The sequence below is a fragment of the Engraulis encrasicolus genome, chromosome 5 (assembly GCF_034702125.1).
Source record: "Engraulis encrasicolus isolate BLACKSEA-1 chromosome 5, IST_EnEncr_1.0, whole genome shotgun sequence".
NCBI lineage: Eukaryota > Metazoa > Chordata > Actinopteri > Clupeiformes > Engraulidae > Engraulis > Engraulis encrasicolus.
This window is the reverse complement of record NC_085861.1, coordinates 38,849,992-38,868,746: the sequence shown is the minus strand read 5'-3', so window position 1 is coordinate 38,868,746 and position 18,755 is coordinate 38,849,992. Positions and strand designations below refer to the sequence as shown.

Genomic DNA, 18,755 nt, shown 5'->3' with positions numbered 1-18,755 from the left:
TTATGTAAACCATGTTTTATTACCAAAATAAATAGAATTCACAACCATGGCGTCTGTTCAGGAGCACATCTCATCCCTTCCTGCAATGTGTGGGGAAATAGAAAAGTAGTGATTAAAATATGAATTTATAAAACCCACAAAATAGTTTTTAAAATTGAGAGCATTCTACCTGGCAGGGATGACATCCTGGGTTTCCTGTTCAGCAGGTGCAGTGTTCTTTCTGTAGGAAGATATGTAAACAAATCCTCATTTAAAAAACAAAATGGAGAGTTTAAGGCTTCGATTACACATGCAGATATTAAAACAAAACAAAAAAGTAATTTTAATTGACAGATTCTGTTTACAGCAGGTATGGAAAACAGAATCAGCCTTGTGACAAGATTGTCCTCCTGTAGGCTATTCTCTCTGGTGTAAAAGTATACTTTTAAAAGAACATCCAGGAACATGTAACCAGGGTTTAAGCATACCTTGCAGGCAGGACATCCTGGGTGATCTGTTCAGCAGGGGCAGGATCAGCAGGAGGAGGGAAGTCCAGGGGGATGTAGGTGGTTTGGGAAAACACCCTCTTGCCCCTCGAGTAGCGGTGGAAGGACCGGACAACATAGCTGGTTTGGAAGCCTGAAGGTGCAGTTAGTGTGATGAAGCGATCTTGGCTTGATGAGGCAGCCTCAGCATCAGGGCCTACTGCACCTGTGGAGGAGCTGCCTTGGGAACCAGCAGAGCCTGAACTCACAGAAGATGGAGACTGGACTGGGGCCTGCTGCTGCTGCGCCTGAACCGGCATCTGGAACATCTGGGCCTGCTGCTGCTGGGGAACCTTGGCTTGCTGCTGCTGGGGCACCTGCATCATCTGGGCCGGCTGCTGCTGCATCATCTGGGCCGGCTGCTGCTGCATCATCTGGGCCGGCTGCTGCTGCATCATCTGGGCCGGCTGCTGCTGCATCATCTGGGCCGGCTGCTGCTGCATCATCTGGGCCGGCTGCTGCTGAGCCGGCAGCTGCATCATCTGGGCTTGCTGCTGCTGGGCCACCTGCATCATCTGGGCTTGCTGCCGCTGCTGCTGCATCATCTGGGCCGGCTGCTGCATCATCTGGGCCGGCTGCTTCTGCTGAGCCGGCTGCTGCATCATCTGGGCCGGCTGCTGCTGCTGAGCCGGCAGCTGCATCATCTGGGCCGGCTGCTGCTGCTGGGGCACCTGCATCATCTGGACTTGCTGCTGCTGAGCCGGCTGCTGCATCATCTGGGCCGGCTGCTGCTGCTGCTGCATCATCTGGGCCGGCTGCTGCGGCTGCATCATCTGGGCCGGCTGCTGCGGCTGCATCATCTGGGCCGGCTGCTGCGGCTGCATCATCTGGGCCGGCTGCTGCGGCTGCATCATCTGGGCCGGCTGCTGCGGCTGCATCATCTGGGCCGGCTGCTGCGGCTGCATCATCTGGGCCGGCTGCTGCGGCTGCATCATCTGGGCCGGCTGCTGCGGCTGCATCATCTGGGCCGGCTGCTGCGGCTGCATCATCTGGGCCGGCTGCTGCGGCTGCATCATCTGGGCCGGCTGCTGCGGCTGCATCATCTGGGCCGGCTGCTGCGGCTGCATCATCTGGGCCGGCTGCTGCGGCTGCATCATCTGGGCCGGCTGCTGCGGCTGCATCATCTGGGCCGGCTGCTGCGGCTGCATCATCTGGGCCGGCTGCATCATGTTGGCCGGCTGCATCATGTGGGCCGGCTGCATCATGTGGGCCGGCTGCATCATGTGGGCCGGCTGCATCATGTGGGCCGGCTGCATCATGTGGGCCGGCTGCATCATGTGGGCCGGCTGCATCATGTGGGCCGGCTGCATCATCTGGGCCGGCTGCATCATCTGGGCCGGCTGCTGCTGCATCATCTGGGCCGGCTGCTGCTGAGCCGGCTGCATCATGTGGGCCAGCTGCCGCTGGGTTTCCTGACTAATAGCAGTGCCACTGGGGGAAGCCCCCTGCTGGCCAGCCGGGCTCATTGCACTGTGGCCCATTGGCATCATGGACAGGAGCCCAAGGTGGCCCATTGGCATCATGGACAGAGCAACCCATGGCATTGGTTCACCTTGGGATCCCCCCTGTGAATATGGACTAGCAAAACCGGCCTGGTTTCCTGGCATCGGCTCCTGGCTCTCTTGAGGGGAAGAGGCAGCTCCTCCACCCATTGAAGAGCTCCCCTTCACAGATTCACTGGGACTTGGTTTACCTCCAGTTGCACCAGGACCATTCATTAGCTGTACTGAGCCCTGGGCAGGCCTAGTCTGATAATGGTAGAACCCAAAACCAAGGGGAACATCCATCCCTAAAAAAAAAACAAACAAAAAAAAAAACACAGGTCCATTAAGACCAGGCACAAGTAGCCTAGGCCTAGAGGACATGGAACAAAACTATTTTTTTAAGGGCGATAACAAAATCCTCCCTATTTACCTTGCTGAAGCTGTTGACAGCAGACATCATGCAAAATGAGAAGGCAGATCCAAGAAAACCTGCCAAACATAATTTAGAATATTGTTAGAAAACAGAGAACAAATTCTCTTAGCACATTCATAACTCTTTTCAATGCACTAAAACAAACTCTAATCACTCGTAACTTACCTGAACATCATGACAATCCAACACCCCAGCTGTAACATCTATTCAGAAAAGCTCAGCTTTTATCACCAACAGACTACTGAACTCAATTAAACCAAGTGATTTCAGCTGTGTGCTAAAGGGCGGGTGAACATCCAATTAAAATCAATTAGGCACCATGATTGGTTGAGAGAAGACCAGCTATCAACTACATGGACTTTTGCACATGGAATCAAAAGTAGGCCTAAATATTGTCCATTGATCAGTGGTAATGTGATGGAGTAAAGAACAAGGCGACAAATATGCTTCAACTTGTCAACATTTGCTTTTTATACACACACAAAAAGACAACACAGCCATTCTGGTCCAACGTCACGTTTGGCGCCGGAAAGAGAATTGTAAACAGTTCAGGGGGCGGGGTTTCATTACGGTTTTCCTCAGCACAGGCACCGTTGTTTGCAGATTTACTAAAAGTCTGCACGGGGAACATTCAACTGTTTTTAAAAAACAATTGTTCAAGTAGAGCACCAAACAAAAGGACGAATCTGTAACTATTGAGTACCTGGACCACAGAAACAAAACTGGGGTAAATATTTAGCTCGCCTGTGATACTCTGCTCTGCACCCTGGTCGGCTAGCTAGCATTGAGGACAGCTAACTTTAAGCTATCCTGCCTAGCCAGAGAGTTGTTTTGCTAACGTGAGGCTCCTCTGACGTTTTTATAGGCGCAATAAACTAGAATTGGACAACAGAAGGTTGTTTATTTTTACGTATGTAAATGGTGTATGTTCGTGTTGTCTCAGATTGGTTCACTGTCAAGGGAAACTTTATTCCTCCATGCTGTTGCGTACCTCAGAGCACCCTCTCTGTTTTGTCATCAATCGCGAGGACTTGACAGGTCGTTGTTGCTGTTTCTTTTCAACTTAAAACTGCGTGCTGTAAGGAAATTGCTGATTTGGGGTTTGCATCTGATAGTAACAGAATGTAATTTACCATTTCTGAACACGATTCCTGCGCACAATGTGTGCAACTGCGTTCTAGGTGTTATCCTCATCTTATATTATTGCGTTTTGCATTTTAGCAGGAGTAACGTTACAATGTTGCCAACACACGCTTATGTGTCTTCTGGACTTCTATGCCGTCCTTTACGTTTGTGTTTGAAACTCTAGTGAACATGGAGGCAGGAGAGGACCAGAACACTGGCTCTGCCAATGGCAACACTCAGCCCGGAACCAACTCCCGCCCCCCTCAGATCGCTCACATGTCTCTGTACGAGAGGCAAGCTGTGCAGGTGAGAGACCTCGTTCTAGTGTGGAAGAGAACCCATATTTGGTCTACATGAGTACAGTGTGTATGCATGCATCAAGCAAGATTGTTGTCCTTGCATGTGTGGAAGATTTGGCATTGTTTACAAAGTTTCCCAAGTTGCAGCAGATTGCTCATTTATAAGCATGCCTAGTTTACTGTACTACAACACATGCCCCATGATAATGATAATAATAGTGAAAGAAGTATTTACATGGATGCGGTTTGGCCTTGAGTGATGTAATGTCAAACTTGCCCTTGTTGTTCAGGCTCTGCAGGCTCTCCAGAGACAGCCCAATGCAGCACAGTACTTCCAGCAGCTCATGCTGCAGCAACAGATCAACACAGCTCAGCTTCATAACCTCGCCGCCGTACAACAGGTTTGACACACACACACGCACACACACACGCACACACACACACACACACACACACACAGAAACAGGATCTCCAGGCATCTATCCATGTGATTGAAGATGTAACCAATGTGACCAATCTTTTAATTATGACGTTCACTTCTCACAAGATCAGAATTTTTCCAGAATATTTCAGCCAGTATGTGGAGGCATTTTTTCCCCCAGATTTCCCTTATAAAGGCTGAAAGCTCCCAGTCGTGGTGCTGAAAATCACCAGCACATCCAGTAACTTTGGAATGTTTTGAATGTTTCAGAGCCCTGGAATTCTGCCTTGCTGTATTCCATGTGTCATCTTGTGTTCTAAGGCCCGGGACATGCTCGCTGTAGGGCACACATTTGTTGCACAAACACAAATTTTATGTCAATTTTGCGCACGGTTGAACACTCAAGACGCGTGCGTACAATGCAATATTGACAAAACCGTAAGGGGCGATCCTCTAAACGTTTTGAGTTGAGTTGTTGAGTTCACGGTAGACTCAAAAAATGGTGGAAAACATTAATGCAAGCTGTCTTCACCCTTGGACGACGCCTCCAGTGTTGTGAAAAGGGCTCCGGTTTTCCTGAAGCAAGCATGTGCACTTGGTCGCACGCGGTTGCATGTACAATCTAAGGCACACAGACAGCAAGCATATTCCGCAGCCTAAAGCTCCTCCCCTGTTCCCCCTTCATCAGGCCACGCTGGCGGCCAGCCGTCAGTCAAGCTCTCCTAGCAACAGCGTCACCCAGGCGACCAGCACCACCCACTGCACCGTGAGTACCGTTGACCCGCCCACCCTGCACCCCACATTCATTATTCATACCCGGCCCTGCCGAGCTCTGCTACCTGGCTCTCATACCTGGCCTTGCCACACTGGCCCTGGTCCATAGCTCTGCTAAATGTCCTCATACCTTACCTACTGTAGCGGGGTGCTTAGTTCTTCTGCCCGGCCTTGCCACGTTAATCTGATGCATACTGTAGCTCTGCTACCATGTAGTACCCTGGTGATGGTGCTTAGTTCTCCTGCCCGTTTCTGCTATTTGCCAATGAAATGTAGCTCTGGTGTCTAGCCCCAACACCCCAATACCTTGCTCTTTGTTAAGTTTAGTTGTAGTTGATTTGATAGGGACAGATACATATCATTCAGGCTACGCGACAGTCTGACAGAAAGCATGTGCTTGTGCTTACCTAGCCCTGGTGTCTCAAATCCGTGTGCGTGTTTGTATCCCCAGGTGAACCTCAGTACCTCCTCTGGTGGCACCATGACCAACGCACGTCCCATCGGACCTGCCACCTCCGCCACCTCGTCGGCCCTCACGCAGCCTGTTCTGCTGGGGGGCAGTGCTTCCGGACAGGGCCAGAACCTCTACCTGAGGGTGGGTCACCTGTACACAATAATAAGGATGCACAATACCACTTTTTTTGGAAACGAATACGAGTACATTAATGTCTGTAATGTCCGATACCAAGTACCAATATATGATGAGATGTTGCATTGTTTCTTGCCATAGCAGTATTGGTGCATGGTATCGGCAAGTATTTGAGTATAATGAGCAATTGTCCATATTATATATTTGTGCATGTTGTTCAAATGCCAGTTAATTGCATGGTACGCTTCTACGTACTTCATGATTGCAATGCTCAATCTCATCTCCCATCCGTCTCTCTCTCTCTCTCTCTCTCTCTCTCTCTCTCTCTCCCCTTCTCTCCAATCTGCCTTTCTATTTTCCCCTCTCCGCTCCTCTTTTCTCCGATCCTCTATCTCATCTCCTTACAGGTGAACCGGCCTCTGAGAGCCCCCCTGGCCTCCCAGCTCATCTTCATGCCTGGTGGCACGGCAACAGCTGTGGCAACCGTTGCCCAGCAACAGCCTCAGCAGCAACAGCAACAGCAGCAACAGCAACAACAGAACCAGGAAGTCACTCCTACCTCTATGCAGTCAGACAATGACCAGGTGACCAGCTGACCTCTGTTGTTGTCCCCTCCTTTATACTCCCCATTCTTCCTCTTATATGCTCGATACACCTTTTCACCCGTGTAGCCTGGCCTTGCCTGTCCTCAAAATACAGAAAACACAAAATACAGAAATATATAAGTGAATGAAGTGAAGGACGGTACTCTTCAGACTTGTATTACTTTATTCGCCCATTAACGTTTCGGCATTACACGCTGAAAAAGGGCCCTACCCGAAACGTTCGTTGACGAATAAAGAAATAACTAGAAGCACTCAGAGAGCGCAGACTTCCGCCAAGGAAGCTGTTTGATAGAACATTTGACTGTTACACCCCAAGTCCTTCTGCTTTACTTTTGTGGAGTCCCCGTAATTCAATGTCTGGTCACTAGGGTCGTCTAGATGTATAGGCCAGCAATGGTGAATCTTTTAAAAAGTCATTACCAACAACTCCACAAAGTTTCGTCCAAATCCGTTGATTAGTTTTTGATACAGACAGACAGACAGACAGACAGACAGACAGACAGACAGACAGACAGACAGACAGACAGACAGACAGACAGACAGACAGACAGACAGAACCGAAAACATTACCTCCTTGGCGGAGGTAAAAATCTGAAGAGTGCTGTCCTTCGCTTCATTCACTTCTATGTTTTGTGTGGGATTCAGCACCCAGTTAACAACTGTTTTAATCATTAGGCGACAGTGTGAGTGCATTCCTCCACTGTAACAGATTTTTCTACGCTGCCATACTGCTGATGCACTGCAGACAAACCGTTCTTGTTGACGTACCTATACATAGACAAGACACACAGCCCAACAACATTTACCCTCATTCGCCAAAGCATTTGCCTTTTGCGGTGTCCATTTGACCATGTCCTCCACCTCTCCTCTCCTCTCCTCTCCTCTCCTCTCCTCTCCTCTCCTCTCCTCTGTGTCACAGGTTCAGAACCTGGCCATGAGGTGCGTTTCCACACCACGCGTGGCTGCCATCAAGACTGAGTTCCCAGAACGCAAGGATGCGGGTGGGTGAAAAATATTTGGTTTTATTGAGTTTAGTTCATTAGTCATTAACTTGCTGTTCATTCCGTCCACCTGTCTCTTCCTTCAGCCACATACCATAGAGAACATTATTTCAATACCTCTCATTAATGCTTCTAATTTTTATTTCTCTCTCATATTGTCTTTTTTGTTACATTTTGATAATTAAAAAATATCTTTATTTTTGTCTTCCTGGTTATTATATTCTTCCATAGCTTCCCTGCAGCCACCAACACCATGGGGCAGCAGGAGGGCCAGTAGAAGTTGACTTTTTTTCTTAATTAGTTAACAAAAATAAGTTTTGTGAATTAGGTTCATTATAACTTGACTTTCTATTCATTCCTCTCGTATCTTTCTTCAGCCCCACACATTATTTAAACATCTCTCATTAATGCTTCTGGTCTTTATTTTTTTTTCTCTGATTTGCCTTTTTTTTGTCCAAAGGTCCACTGTATAATGTTTAATTGGAGTTAATTTCCAGAATTCATGCTGCCCATTCAGAAATGTTACCTTTTTTATGAAAAGTTACCATCACCATTACCATTCATCATTACTAGCCGCAAAACTTACTGTGCTTTGGTCATACTAGTGAATGTTATTTTATCACTTACTAAATATTTATGAAAAAAGACCAAATTTGGCAATAGGCAGCAGTTTCAGTATAGTTCAGCATAGTTGCAATATATACTCTGGCTACAGTCCCATACAGTTCACCTTTAAATTGTGAATACATTTTTTCACATTGTATTCTTGATTTTCTAGTTATCCTATTCTCACATACTTATTTCTCCCTCAGCCACATACCGGTACATTATTTAAACACCTCTCGACAATGCTTATGATGTTTATTTGCTATTATTTCTTGTTAGCTTTTTTCATTCATTTGTGATCTTGCTTTACACATACCTGGCTGTCTAGTTAATCCATCCTCCCATGTGTCTTCCTGCAGCCACATTCACCATGGGCCAGCAGCAGGCTCAGCAACAGCAGTTTCCCCAGCAGGCTGCCCCTGGCCAGCAGCAGCAGCAGCTCCAGAACGCCCCTACGCAGCAACAGCAACAGCTGCCCACCGCCAAGCTGGCCTCCTACGCCCACCCCAACATGGCAGCTGCAGCTGGCATTGCCGTCAAGGGTGCCGCTGCCGCCACCCAGCCAGCCATGCCCGGCGCCAACCCCGCCGTGGTAGCTCAGGGCACGGCCACAGCGGTCGGCCCCGGGGTGGCACCGCCTTCCACCTCCACCCCCTCCAACCCCCCCAACCCCTCCTCGTTGCCCCTCTCCCAGCTCCTCCTCTCGCCCTCGGGCCTGTGCCAGGCAGCGCGCCACGCTGGCACGGTCACCACGATGTCGCAGGCTGCCACCGTCACCCACATCCTGGTGCCCACCTCCAGCGTGCCGACGTCCTCGCAGGGCTACGCGGTGGCCACGGTGGCGCCCAAGGCCAACCTGGCCGCGCAGACGCTGGTGGTGCAGCCCATGCAGCAGCAGCAGCCACAGCAGCAGGGGGGCACGGGTGTGGCCAACCTCGCCGCTGGCACGACGAGTGACAACAAGCTGGCGCACAGCGCAACCACGCCCGTGCCCATCCAGCCCAAGACCAGCATGCAGCAGCAGGGCCACCGCCTGCCCCTGCAGATGTCCCCGCGACACCCCCTGGCCCCCATCCTGCCCGCCCCCGCACCCAGCAACGGGCAACCGGGAGCCGGGGCAGGAGGGGGGCATCACCCTCCCCATGTCCCAGTGCAGCTGGTGGGGGCCAGGCAGGGCACGCTAGGAAACTCCCAGGCTGTGGCGCTGGCGCAGGCCCGAAACTGCTTCGCTGCTCAAGACAGCGGTGGCACCCTGGCAAACAACAATAACACCGTATCCAATGGCAATGTAGGAGGCGGGGCTGGCAGCATGGTCGCCATGGTTGCGTCCATGGAGACGGGGGTGGGGGGGATGTGCCTTAAGGCGGCCCAGAATGCTGTGCCCCTCGGACAGCAAGGGGGAGCGCTGAACGCCAACCTCACCACCACCTCCTCCTCTTCCTCCTCCAACACGCTGCCCGTCTCCATCACACACTCCATGGACGGTCACGCGCACGCACACAACCTGGTGTCTGTGGTGGCACCCTCGTCTGGCGACTCTGTGTTCCTGCAGTCTGGACCTACTCTGGTGAGTATGGACTTGAGAACCTAAGGTCTGGTATATGCTTGCAACAGGATATGCATGCACATTTCGTGCATTGAAAAATTATTTCTGCTTTATATCAATTTTGTGTGTGGTGGTAACACAAGGTGTGCAGGCGTGTGCGCACGGTATAATATTGACACAACCGCAGGTGGCGACCTTCAAAACTTTCATGGTGAGTATGTGGTAGAATCAAACAATGCTGCGGTGGAAAATAGATAGTTGTGTGTGTGTGTGTGTGTGTGTGTGTGTGTGTGTGTGTGTGTGTGTGTGTGTGTTACTGTCCACCAGATGGCAGAGGTTTGCTCTCTGAGCGCTTTTTTCTAGATTTTTTTTAGTTCTAATGGGGGTGTTGGCAAACTTAACGGTTGGGCCAATAGGACATATCTTTATCACTGAACGAACAAAAAACTTCTGGATAGAATATTCAGAGAAAGTGTCAGGTATTTATTTTTGTGTTTTTTCTTTGTAGAGATCAGTACTTAGGTCCCTTGAGCCATGTGTGTTGCCATGTGAATGTTTGTTCATGTGTGTGTATGCGTGTGTGTGAATGTGCTTCTCAGACAAAGCCTATGATTGGCTCTCTAAAGCGGAAGGCGGATTCAGACATGCCCAGTGATCTATCAGGAGACCCCCACTGCTGTCCGTCAACACGTGACTCCGCACCTCCCCTCTCACCAGCCCCCAGCCTCGACACAGGTTTGACACACACACACACACACACACACACACACACACACACACACACACACACTCACCAACACCTCCTATGATAGAGTTTACACGAAACGTGATACTTTGGCGTTAAATGTGCCGTACGACTCCACCCTCTGTGCTTGCCATTTGTTTATTTAAATTCGGCACACTTGATGGTTTTTAGATTTTGTATGTTGTGCAGAAAAAGTACCAGTTTTTTTTCTCAACTTTCTTTCTGCACCTTCTTTTCCTCACACTCACACCTCTCTCTCTCTCTCTCTCTCTCTCTCTCTCTCTCTCTCTCTCTCTCTCTCTCTCTCTCTCTCTCTCTCTCTCTCTCTCTCTCTCTCTCTCTCTCTCTCTCTCTCTCTCTCTACTTGTAGCTCCCGAGCCGGCTGCGTTTTCCTCTCCCCCCACACTGCTGCCTCTGCCTCGTGGTGGCGGTTGTCAGGGAGATCGTGCGCCCCTCCCCCAGGCGGTGGTCAAGCCCCAGGTGCTCACACACCTCATCGAAGGCTTCGTCATCCAGGAGGGCGCTGAACCTTTCCCTGTAAGTGACATACACACACACACACACACACACACACATACTCCTCATCGAGGGGCTTCGTGAACTAGGAGGGAGCGGAACCCTTAAGTAGCACGCAAACACCTCATCTAGGGTTTTGTCATCTACCCCCCTGTCCCCTAAAGTTTAGATTTCAGAATTCAGCATAAGAGACAGCTTTAGCTTTTAGCCCCTAATGTCATTTTTTCCCCTGAGGCCACACTGTTCACAATGAGCCAATTGATGTCAAAAAGGAAATGATGGCCCTATGGCGTAACGTTAGGGCACTAGGTTATTACGCCAGCAGCCCGGGTTCGATTCCGGCCTGGGTCATTTACCAGTCCTTCTCCATCTCTCTCTCACCACTTGTTTCCTGTCCCACTGTCACTGTCCTATAATAAATAAAGCACAAAAAAATCTTTAAAAAAAAGGAAATTATCTCTCATGTTGTCGTTATGCTTTGGTTGGCAGGTGACTGGCCTAGTGAAGGAGCGAGCAGAGGGTTCCATGCCCGTGTCTGGATCACCCAACATCCAATCAGAGTCCAGAGGCTCAGCAGGTACATTTGTGTGGCCACTTGTATGGAAGAAACAGATCTCGATGTGGGAACAGATGAGGTTGTAGTTAGGCAAATGATACTGTTATATATTCAGCTTGATTTGTAATTGTGTGCGTGTTTGTGTGTGTACTGTGTCAGTTCTCAAGTGCGAGTACTGCCAGAACTATGCCCCGGCCAGCCAGTTCGGAGGGACCAAGCGCTTCTGCTCCAAGACCTGTGCAAAGAGGTAAGCAAAACACACCCATGCCATGACTACTGGTGTCCCATGCAGTCACGAAAATCACAGCGGACATTTTGCTAACATCACAAGGAAGTATTGTACAAAACTGGTGGTAGTATTCTGCTTTGATGAACTGAGAGATATTTTAAATTACCTCTTAATATAGTATACAGATTTTCCCTCTTCCAGTAGAATTTCATGTATGTTGTTAACTCTTCTATGCTGTTGACAACTGTATTCATGCAGTATTAGGCGCCATTATCAAAAAAGTAATTTCTGCTGTGACGAGCATTTCTCATTGTCTGTGTAGAGAAGGGGAGTAGATTTGCCCCTCCGGGACTCAAACGAACCCGGATCTTTTGGGGCTCTGTCCGCTACACCAAAGAGCCAGGCTGGTTGGAGGGGCAGCCAAAGTGCACCCACGACCCCAGTGATGGCAAAGAAAATGGAATCTTGTACAAGAACGACAACTAGCTGGTGTGGCCAGGAGTGGCACTGCAGCTATGTTATCGCAGCCAAGTAAATAATGAATGGGTGCCAATGGGGCTGTACGCTTCTCTTAGAACTATCTGCCCGTGTGATTTTTTCCCTGGAAACAATGAAGTCGCGTTCGATAGATATGAGTAAGTGAAAGCATTTGCCGACACGTTTGCATCTTGTCAAGTGTTAGATTCGTGAAAATGACCCTTATTTCAACTATAGCAATGACATAACACGTGACAATCGACTTTACGGCATACGCCATTTGTTTTGTAGTTTTAAGTCTGACTTCAGATGTCGATGTGTTTAAAGTTATGTTAGGATTGTTGCGGACACCTGTTATTTATTGCATTTAAGGTGGTGGAAAAGCGGCATGTGTACATGGGGTAAAGGAAATGACTGCGCTCATCCTTAAGAATTTGGGCACCTTCAATTAACATGTTGGACGGTGGTGGGGGTTGAGGTGTGTGACCGTAGATGTCTCTGCGAGGATCAGTCAGAGTACGTCTCTCGTCAGCTCTGGTCGTGAATAGTCGCAGAGATTCCTCAGCCAGCAGGTATTAGCCGAATGCTAGCGTGTTGCAGGACAAAACTAACACGCCTTTGGGAGAACAAAGCCATGTCAGGAACCTTTAACTTCACTTCTAATACAACTTCCATGATAAGGTACAGAATGTGCACACATCTTTACAAACCAGAGAACAGAATCGTCACAAATCCCTGCTGAGCCATTTAGCCCAATAGGCTCCCATTCATCTTTTACTTGGCTGCGTGCGCCAACGGGGCTATAATGGGAGCCAATGAGAGACGGCTATCTCATAGCTTAGAACATTTCTGGTGATGGCCACTCCATCACAGTCTGCATAAATCAGACACATCCTGTTTCCACATTTCCTGTTGTGACATCATTTCCTGTGGCAGGTACAACGTGAGCTGCAGCCAGCACTTTCGCAGCAGCAGGGGCAGAGTGGGCGGCACCGGGCCTCCCCCCGCCCCCACAGAGAAGGACCCCGTGGCCCGACGCAGGGGGCCTCGAAGGAGCAGCTCGGAGATTGCCTGCGCAAAAATAGCCGGCAGGCATTTGCCAATGAAGGTGCGTTCAGACTGTGGGGACAGCAGACACGGCAGAGGGTTCTCTCCATTATCCTCACTCCCGTCCTCCCTTGTGCTTGTGGCCTCCTGATGACGTTGCGAGACGTCATTGATGACAGAAGTTTAATTCAGTGTCTTGCAAAAGCACAAATTTTCACATTTGCAATTGCGGATGTTGAATGCGGAAAAGCCCCCAAAAGTTGTTGTGGCTAGTCTGAAACATTTTTTTTTTTTTTTCTCCGCGGACGCGGGACATGAGCGAAGCGCAAGACCACGACCACAGTTGGAGGACTGAAGTTCGAAAAATGGAAATAACAACAGTATTCTTTGTAGAGACAGCAGTTTTTAGGGAGATTTTAAATGAAAACTGTCATAAAATGGTGATAAATGATCAAGTGATTCGTTTTCTATTCTTCACAAACTACATGCATACCAGTACTGCGATGTCCACCACACTTATTTTTGATGTATTCCCCTATCCCTCTGTGTCTTTCTTCACATCCTTTTGCCGTCACCAGAACAAACTAATACATAATTTTGGTATAGGACTGTAAAGCACATTAAATTCTTAATTTACAACAGACTCAAGTGCATAGTCCATGTTAACGTATACAAAAAGACTCTTTCCATTCTCCTAATTCCCGTCCTTCCTCGTGCTTGTGGCCTCGTGATGATGTTGCATGGCATCACTGATGACAGAAGTTTAATTCAGTATGTTGCAAAATCACAACTCAAAGGTCATTTTTCATTTGCAATCAGGATGTTGAAGGAGGGAAAAGTCCCCTAAAAGTTGTTGTTGCTAGGCTGACTTTGAGGAAACATTACTGTTTTGTCCACAGAGGCGGTGCATCAGCAAAGCTCAAGGCCTCAAGCACCGGTTGAGGACGGGAGTTTGGAAAATGAAATATACCCAGCAGGGCTTGACATTAACTTTTTCGCTTGCCGGCCATTGTGGCTCGTGTTTTTCCCGAGGCACTAGCCATCCAGCTATTCAACTAGCCACAAATTTGATTTATTTATTTATTTATTTATTTTTTATCATGACACTGTACATATAACCTCAGAAGATAACTGCATGGGTCTCTACTTAGAAATAAAATAAACAAATAGAAACTGAGTAACTGAGCTTTTTCTTGAACTTAAATACAAATAATTGATACACAAGAGGCAAATAGCAGAATATACCCTATTCTGATATGTCATACAATAGAAGCTACCTGCCAAATTGGCTAATGACACTGAAATTGTTACCAGCCACAGCCAAGTTTTACCAGCATTTGGCCGGTTGGCAGGTGCCAGTGTCAAGTCCTGATACCCAGAGTGAGAATAACTCGTTGACTCTTTCATCTCCATCCCCTAGTGTCGGTCAGAGTCCAGTCGCTCTGAGGACGTGTCCAGCTGTGATGGGGAGGAAGAGGAGGACGACTCCCTGTCCCTCTCCCCCAGCTCCTCCTTCTCCTGCCCGCCCAGCGCCCACTGCGGGCCCCCATTGGACGGCTCGGCACCAGGCGGCCTGCCATTGGACAGCTCGCACTTCCTGTCAGGCAGTCCCGCCCACTGGAGCGTGGACGAAGTGTGCCGCTTCATCTCATCTCTGCAAGGTTTGTGTATAAACATGTGATCACACACACACATCACTTGAAAAGTTAAATTCAAATAAATTAACAAACACAAACACTTGGCCTTCGCTGTGGCTGACCAATCCAACCGGGGGTGCGCCCGGTTTCAATTTCAGCCCAAGGTTATTTCCCAATCCTCCACCATCTCTCTCTCAACCATTTCCTGTCATCTGTTCATCCTGTCCCTCTCAAATACGTTAATAAAAACCTACAAAATGAAATTAAATAAAAAAAGAGAAATACAAACCCTTACAGATACAGAATACAGAAATATGATTAATATCGAAATCGTGCTCTGACCAAAAGCACCCCTAACCCTAACCTGTTACAGGCTGTTGTGGAAGACGAATTGACAAGTCGTGATGCACGAACGCGATTGGCGGTTCAAGTTAGTGTGTTATCCAAACGCAGTTGCAATGATGCCATGTTGTACTTGTCAAAAAAAAGCACTGCTTCACTCTCATCAGTGATGGTTTTGAATATGTCTCTGTATGCTATTCTTGAAGCGTTACCTGAAGGCTAGGCTACCACCTGTTTCCCTCTCCAGTACTCCAGTCCTGACTGATTTGAATGAGGAAATATGGGTAGGGTGCTCAACAAGAATATGGGCATGCTTTGACGCCTGCCTCATTTGAGTGTGTCTGTGTCGGTGTGTGTCTGTGTCCTTGCGTGCGTCGCATGGCATCACTGATGACAGAAGTTTAATTCAGTATGTTGCAAAAGCACAATTCAAAGGTCCTTTTTTCATTTGCAAGCAGGATGTTGAATGAGGGAAAAGTCCCCCAAGTCTGTGTGTCTGCTGTGTGTGCAACATGCCGGCAGTGGAATGTGTGAGGGGCAGACCACCTAGTGAAATTGCCTGAGTTTTAATGGTGTGTGTGTGTGTCTGTGTGTGTGTGTGTGTGTGTGTGTGTGTGTGTGTGTGTGTGTGTGTGTGTGTGTGTGTGTGTGTGTGTGTGTGTGTCTGTGTGTGTGTGTGTGTGTGTGTGTTCCTGGTTAGGCTGCGAGGACCTGGCGCCGCAGTTCCTGTCCCAGGAGATTGACGGGCAGGCTCTGCTGCTGCTGAAGGAGGAACACCTCATGTCCACCATGAACATCAAGCTGGGACCCGCGCTCAAGATCTGCGCCTCCATCAACAGTCTCAGAGACTGAGGGAGAGACACGGGAGGGAGGGCAAGAGGGAGGGAGGGAGGGATGGTGTGTGTGCGCGCGCGACTGAGGGAGGGACACAGGGAGTGCTTGCGTGTGAGTGACACGCTCTCAAGATCTGTGCATCCATCAACAGACTCCGAGACTGAGGGTGCGTGCGAGACCCGTGTTCAATTTATTGCGTCCATCAACGGCTTCAGAGACTGATAGCAGTGGACGCAGTGCATGAGACGGCGTGTGTGCGTGCGGCCGCACACGCGAGATGAGATGAGATGCCGTCATGTCTGCATGTGTGTTTGTCTGTTTTACATAAACTCAGAGACTGAGGGAGGGGGAAAGGATGGGGCTCTAGTCAGAGAAGTGTGCATACGCCGACTATGAAAATTGAGATACTCCAGTTTTTGAGCATTCACCAACCTGAAAGACTGAAGACACATGTAATCGAACAGGGTTTTAAGGGTTGTCTTGGGCGCGTGGAAGCTGTCTTGAGTTGCGTCAATGATGGAGGTGTGTGTGTGGAGGGTGGTAGGGGGACAGGGTGGGGTGGTGGGGGTTCGGTAAACAGGTTAAAGAGCCTGAAGCATCATCAGCAACCAGAGAGTGGAGCGGGTGGGGAGGGACGTAGACGGAGGAAGAGAACAACATGAATGTGAATCCATAGACATGGAGGGACACTGTAAGGCCATGGATGGAATCGCTAATGAGCAGACGGCAAAGTATTGTGGTTGTTATGGGAACCAAAGGGATGGGTTAGGAGTGCCTAGCAACAGTGGGAGGATGGTTTGGGATGGGGGGAAATGGGAGCGCTGCATGCCATGGCCTTAGGGTGGTACCCATAGAGCTGTATATAAAAGAGAACTGGACAAGCTGTCACAGGCCAGATGCGGCTTGGGAATAGCTATCTTTGCCAATACATTTTATTAATGTAAATCATATTGTGGTAAAACTAATGAATTGTAACGAAAAAAAATCTTGTCCCTCAGAGTAATCTTGGAATAGAAAGCTACCCAAACATACCAAAATCTTTTTTTTTTTCCTTTTTTTTTAATTGGACTGTAAATATGTTTATTTTTTGCTCTGAACATGTGATTTGAGTCATGGAAGTCTATGTAAAATTGCTCACCTCTGTAGCCAGCCCCCTAGTGGACGTTTGAGGTGTTGCATTGTTATTTTATTGTTATTTCGGACTTCATTGGTTAATTTCCCTGGAATGCTGCCATTTGATTGGTGGTCCCCCAATACGACTGAATAGAGAAACTGGTGGGTGTGAGGCGTTGGGTCTGTGAAGAGCTTTGATATTTGTTATACGTGGACATTGAATGTGCATCATTTGCAACTATTTTTCCATTCATTTTCCCTTTTTGTTCCTCATTTCTAATGTCTGTGAGTGATTGTTAACTTTGATGTGAAGTCCATCACAGCTGAATCATGAGCTGGATTTTTTTGTCTCTCTTTTTTTTTTAACTTGAGAGCTGAATCATGAATGCTTTTTTTTTAAACAAGAAATGTGTGATGGATGTGTGTGTTTGTGAGCGTGTCAAAAGGGAGTGTGTCATTCAAGACATGTACTAAAATCGTGCATGTGTATGTGTGTGTATGAGCATATATGATTACATTAGGTAATCGTCAATACTCCAGTAGTTTACAATTTAGCTGTTAGTCCTGAGAGAAAAAAACCCTACATATGTTGCCTTCTTCACTGCTCTGTAGTGGTCTATACAGTCTTTCTGCAGTAGAGACGGAGCGTGAAGACACTACTATCTGCAGTGACTTTCTTGCTTTTTCATTCCAGCAAAATGTTTCAAAGACCGACCAGGTGTTTTCATGAGGTGATAACTTCATCTCTGTCAGTAGAGAAAAAGAAAAAAACAATAATAGAAAACAAAACAAAAAAACCCTGTAGGTATTATTTTTTCTACCGTTAGCTGTTAGGGATGCTCTTTTTATGTATACTCAATTGAAAAAAAGATATTGAACATATTTTTGGCAGTTTACATGGAAGATGTGCATTGAGTAGCATTGGTAGAAGCTTTACCCTGAATGAGGCGTGGAACCTGTGATATGCATGTATGTGTGTGTGTGTGAGAGAGAGAGAGAGAGAGAGTGTGTGTGTGTGTGTGTTTGTATGTGTGTTTGAGAGAGAAAGACTAGGAAATGATGGATTGATGGAAGGACCATGAGTGTGCCTGTTGCTCTATATGCAGAAATATTAAATAAACAGAATCTGTTTTCTTCATTATGCATCTCCTTATTTGTAATAAAAAGTCACTAATTTTACTAGTCTGAATACCTTGTTGGCTAATGCATGTTTTTACATGTGTTGATTTATTAAAAATAGAGTAAAAGGTAATTGCCAGTACTGACATGTATTTTACATACATCTTTGCTGCCATTTTATTTTCTTGAGGTACACACAGAAATATTGAACAATTAATTGCAGGCTATAGTGTGAGCAAACTAATGGCTTACAGCAGGGGTGTCAAACTGAAATTGACTGAGGGCCAAAATCAAAATCTGGAACGAAGTTGCGGGCCGAACTCAACATTTATTTTTAAAAATGGACTAAAATTGTGTGTACATGCACTTCATATTCATAGTTAAATTTCACACACACTCTTTCCCGTCATATTTGTTAGTTCAAATGTGTCTGCACTCTGCACATCCCGTGACACAGCAAATTTCATGTTCAAGTCATGTTACACTATACATTAAGGTGTATGTGGGCCAACTGTAAGATATTTTAAATGATCTCGCAGGCCGAATGAAATGGCTTCGCGGGCCAAATTTGGCCCCCGGGCCTGAGTTTGACATCCCTGTCTTACAGAGAGTGGTCTTTTATCTCTACTCTTTATGGTCAAGTTCAAGTTTCAAGTTTATTTAGCCATATCAACAGTATAAAAAATACAGTTGTTAGGAATGTTGCTTGGTGTGCTCACACAACACAACAAAA

The 18,755-nt window shown here is 47.7% G+C and overlaps 2 protein-coding genes across 2 annotated transcripts; one reads left to right on the top strand and one right to left on the bottom strand.

Moving 5' to 3' along the window:
- On the bottom strand, positions 1 to 2,657 carry LOC134449788 (uncharacterized). The gene is made up of 6 exons (XM_063199896.1): positions 2,607 to 2,657; positions 2,439 to 2,497; positions 1,196 to 2,313; positions 468 to 1,105; positions 170 to 220; positions 1 to 80 (listed from the first exon to the last, which is right to left on the bottom strand). Exons 1-6 carry the CDS (start codon positions 2,642 to 2,644, stop codon positions 71 to 73), a joined length of 1,914 nt encoding a protein of 637 aa, XP_063055966.1. The 5' UTR covers positions 2,645 to 2,657; the 3' UTR covers positions 1 to 70.
- Positions 2,658 to 3,002: 345 nt separating this feature from the next.
- On the top strand, positions 3,003 to 15,814 carry phc1 (polyhomeotic homolog 1). The gene is made up of 15 exons (XM_063199288.1): positions 3,003 to 3,168; positions 3,751 to 3,872; positions 4,156 to 4,266; positions 4,975 to 5,052; positions 5,512 to 5,655; positions 6,057 to 6,233; positions 7,174 to 7,255; positions 8,221 to 9,428; positions 10,007 to 10,142; positions 10,523 to 10,689; positions 11,158 to 11,245; positions 11,384 to 11,471; positions 12,867 to 13,038; positions 14,398 to 14,638; positions 15,657 to 15,814. Exons 2-15 carry the CDS (start codon positions 3,756 to 3,758, stop codon positions 15,806 to 15,808), a joined length of 2,961 nt encoding a protein of 986 aa, XP_063055358.1. The 5' UTR covers positions 3,003 to 3,168; positions 3,751 to 3,755; the 3' UTR covers positions 15,809 to 15,814.
- The last annotated feature ends 2,941 nt before the right edge of the window (positions 15,815 to 18,755 follow it).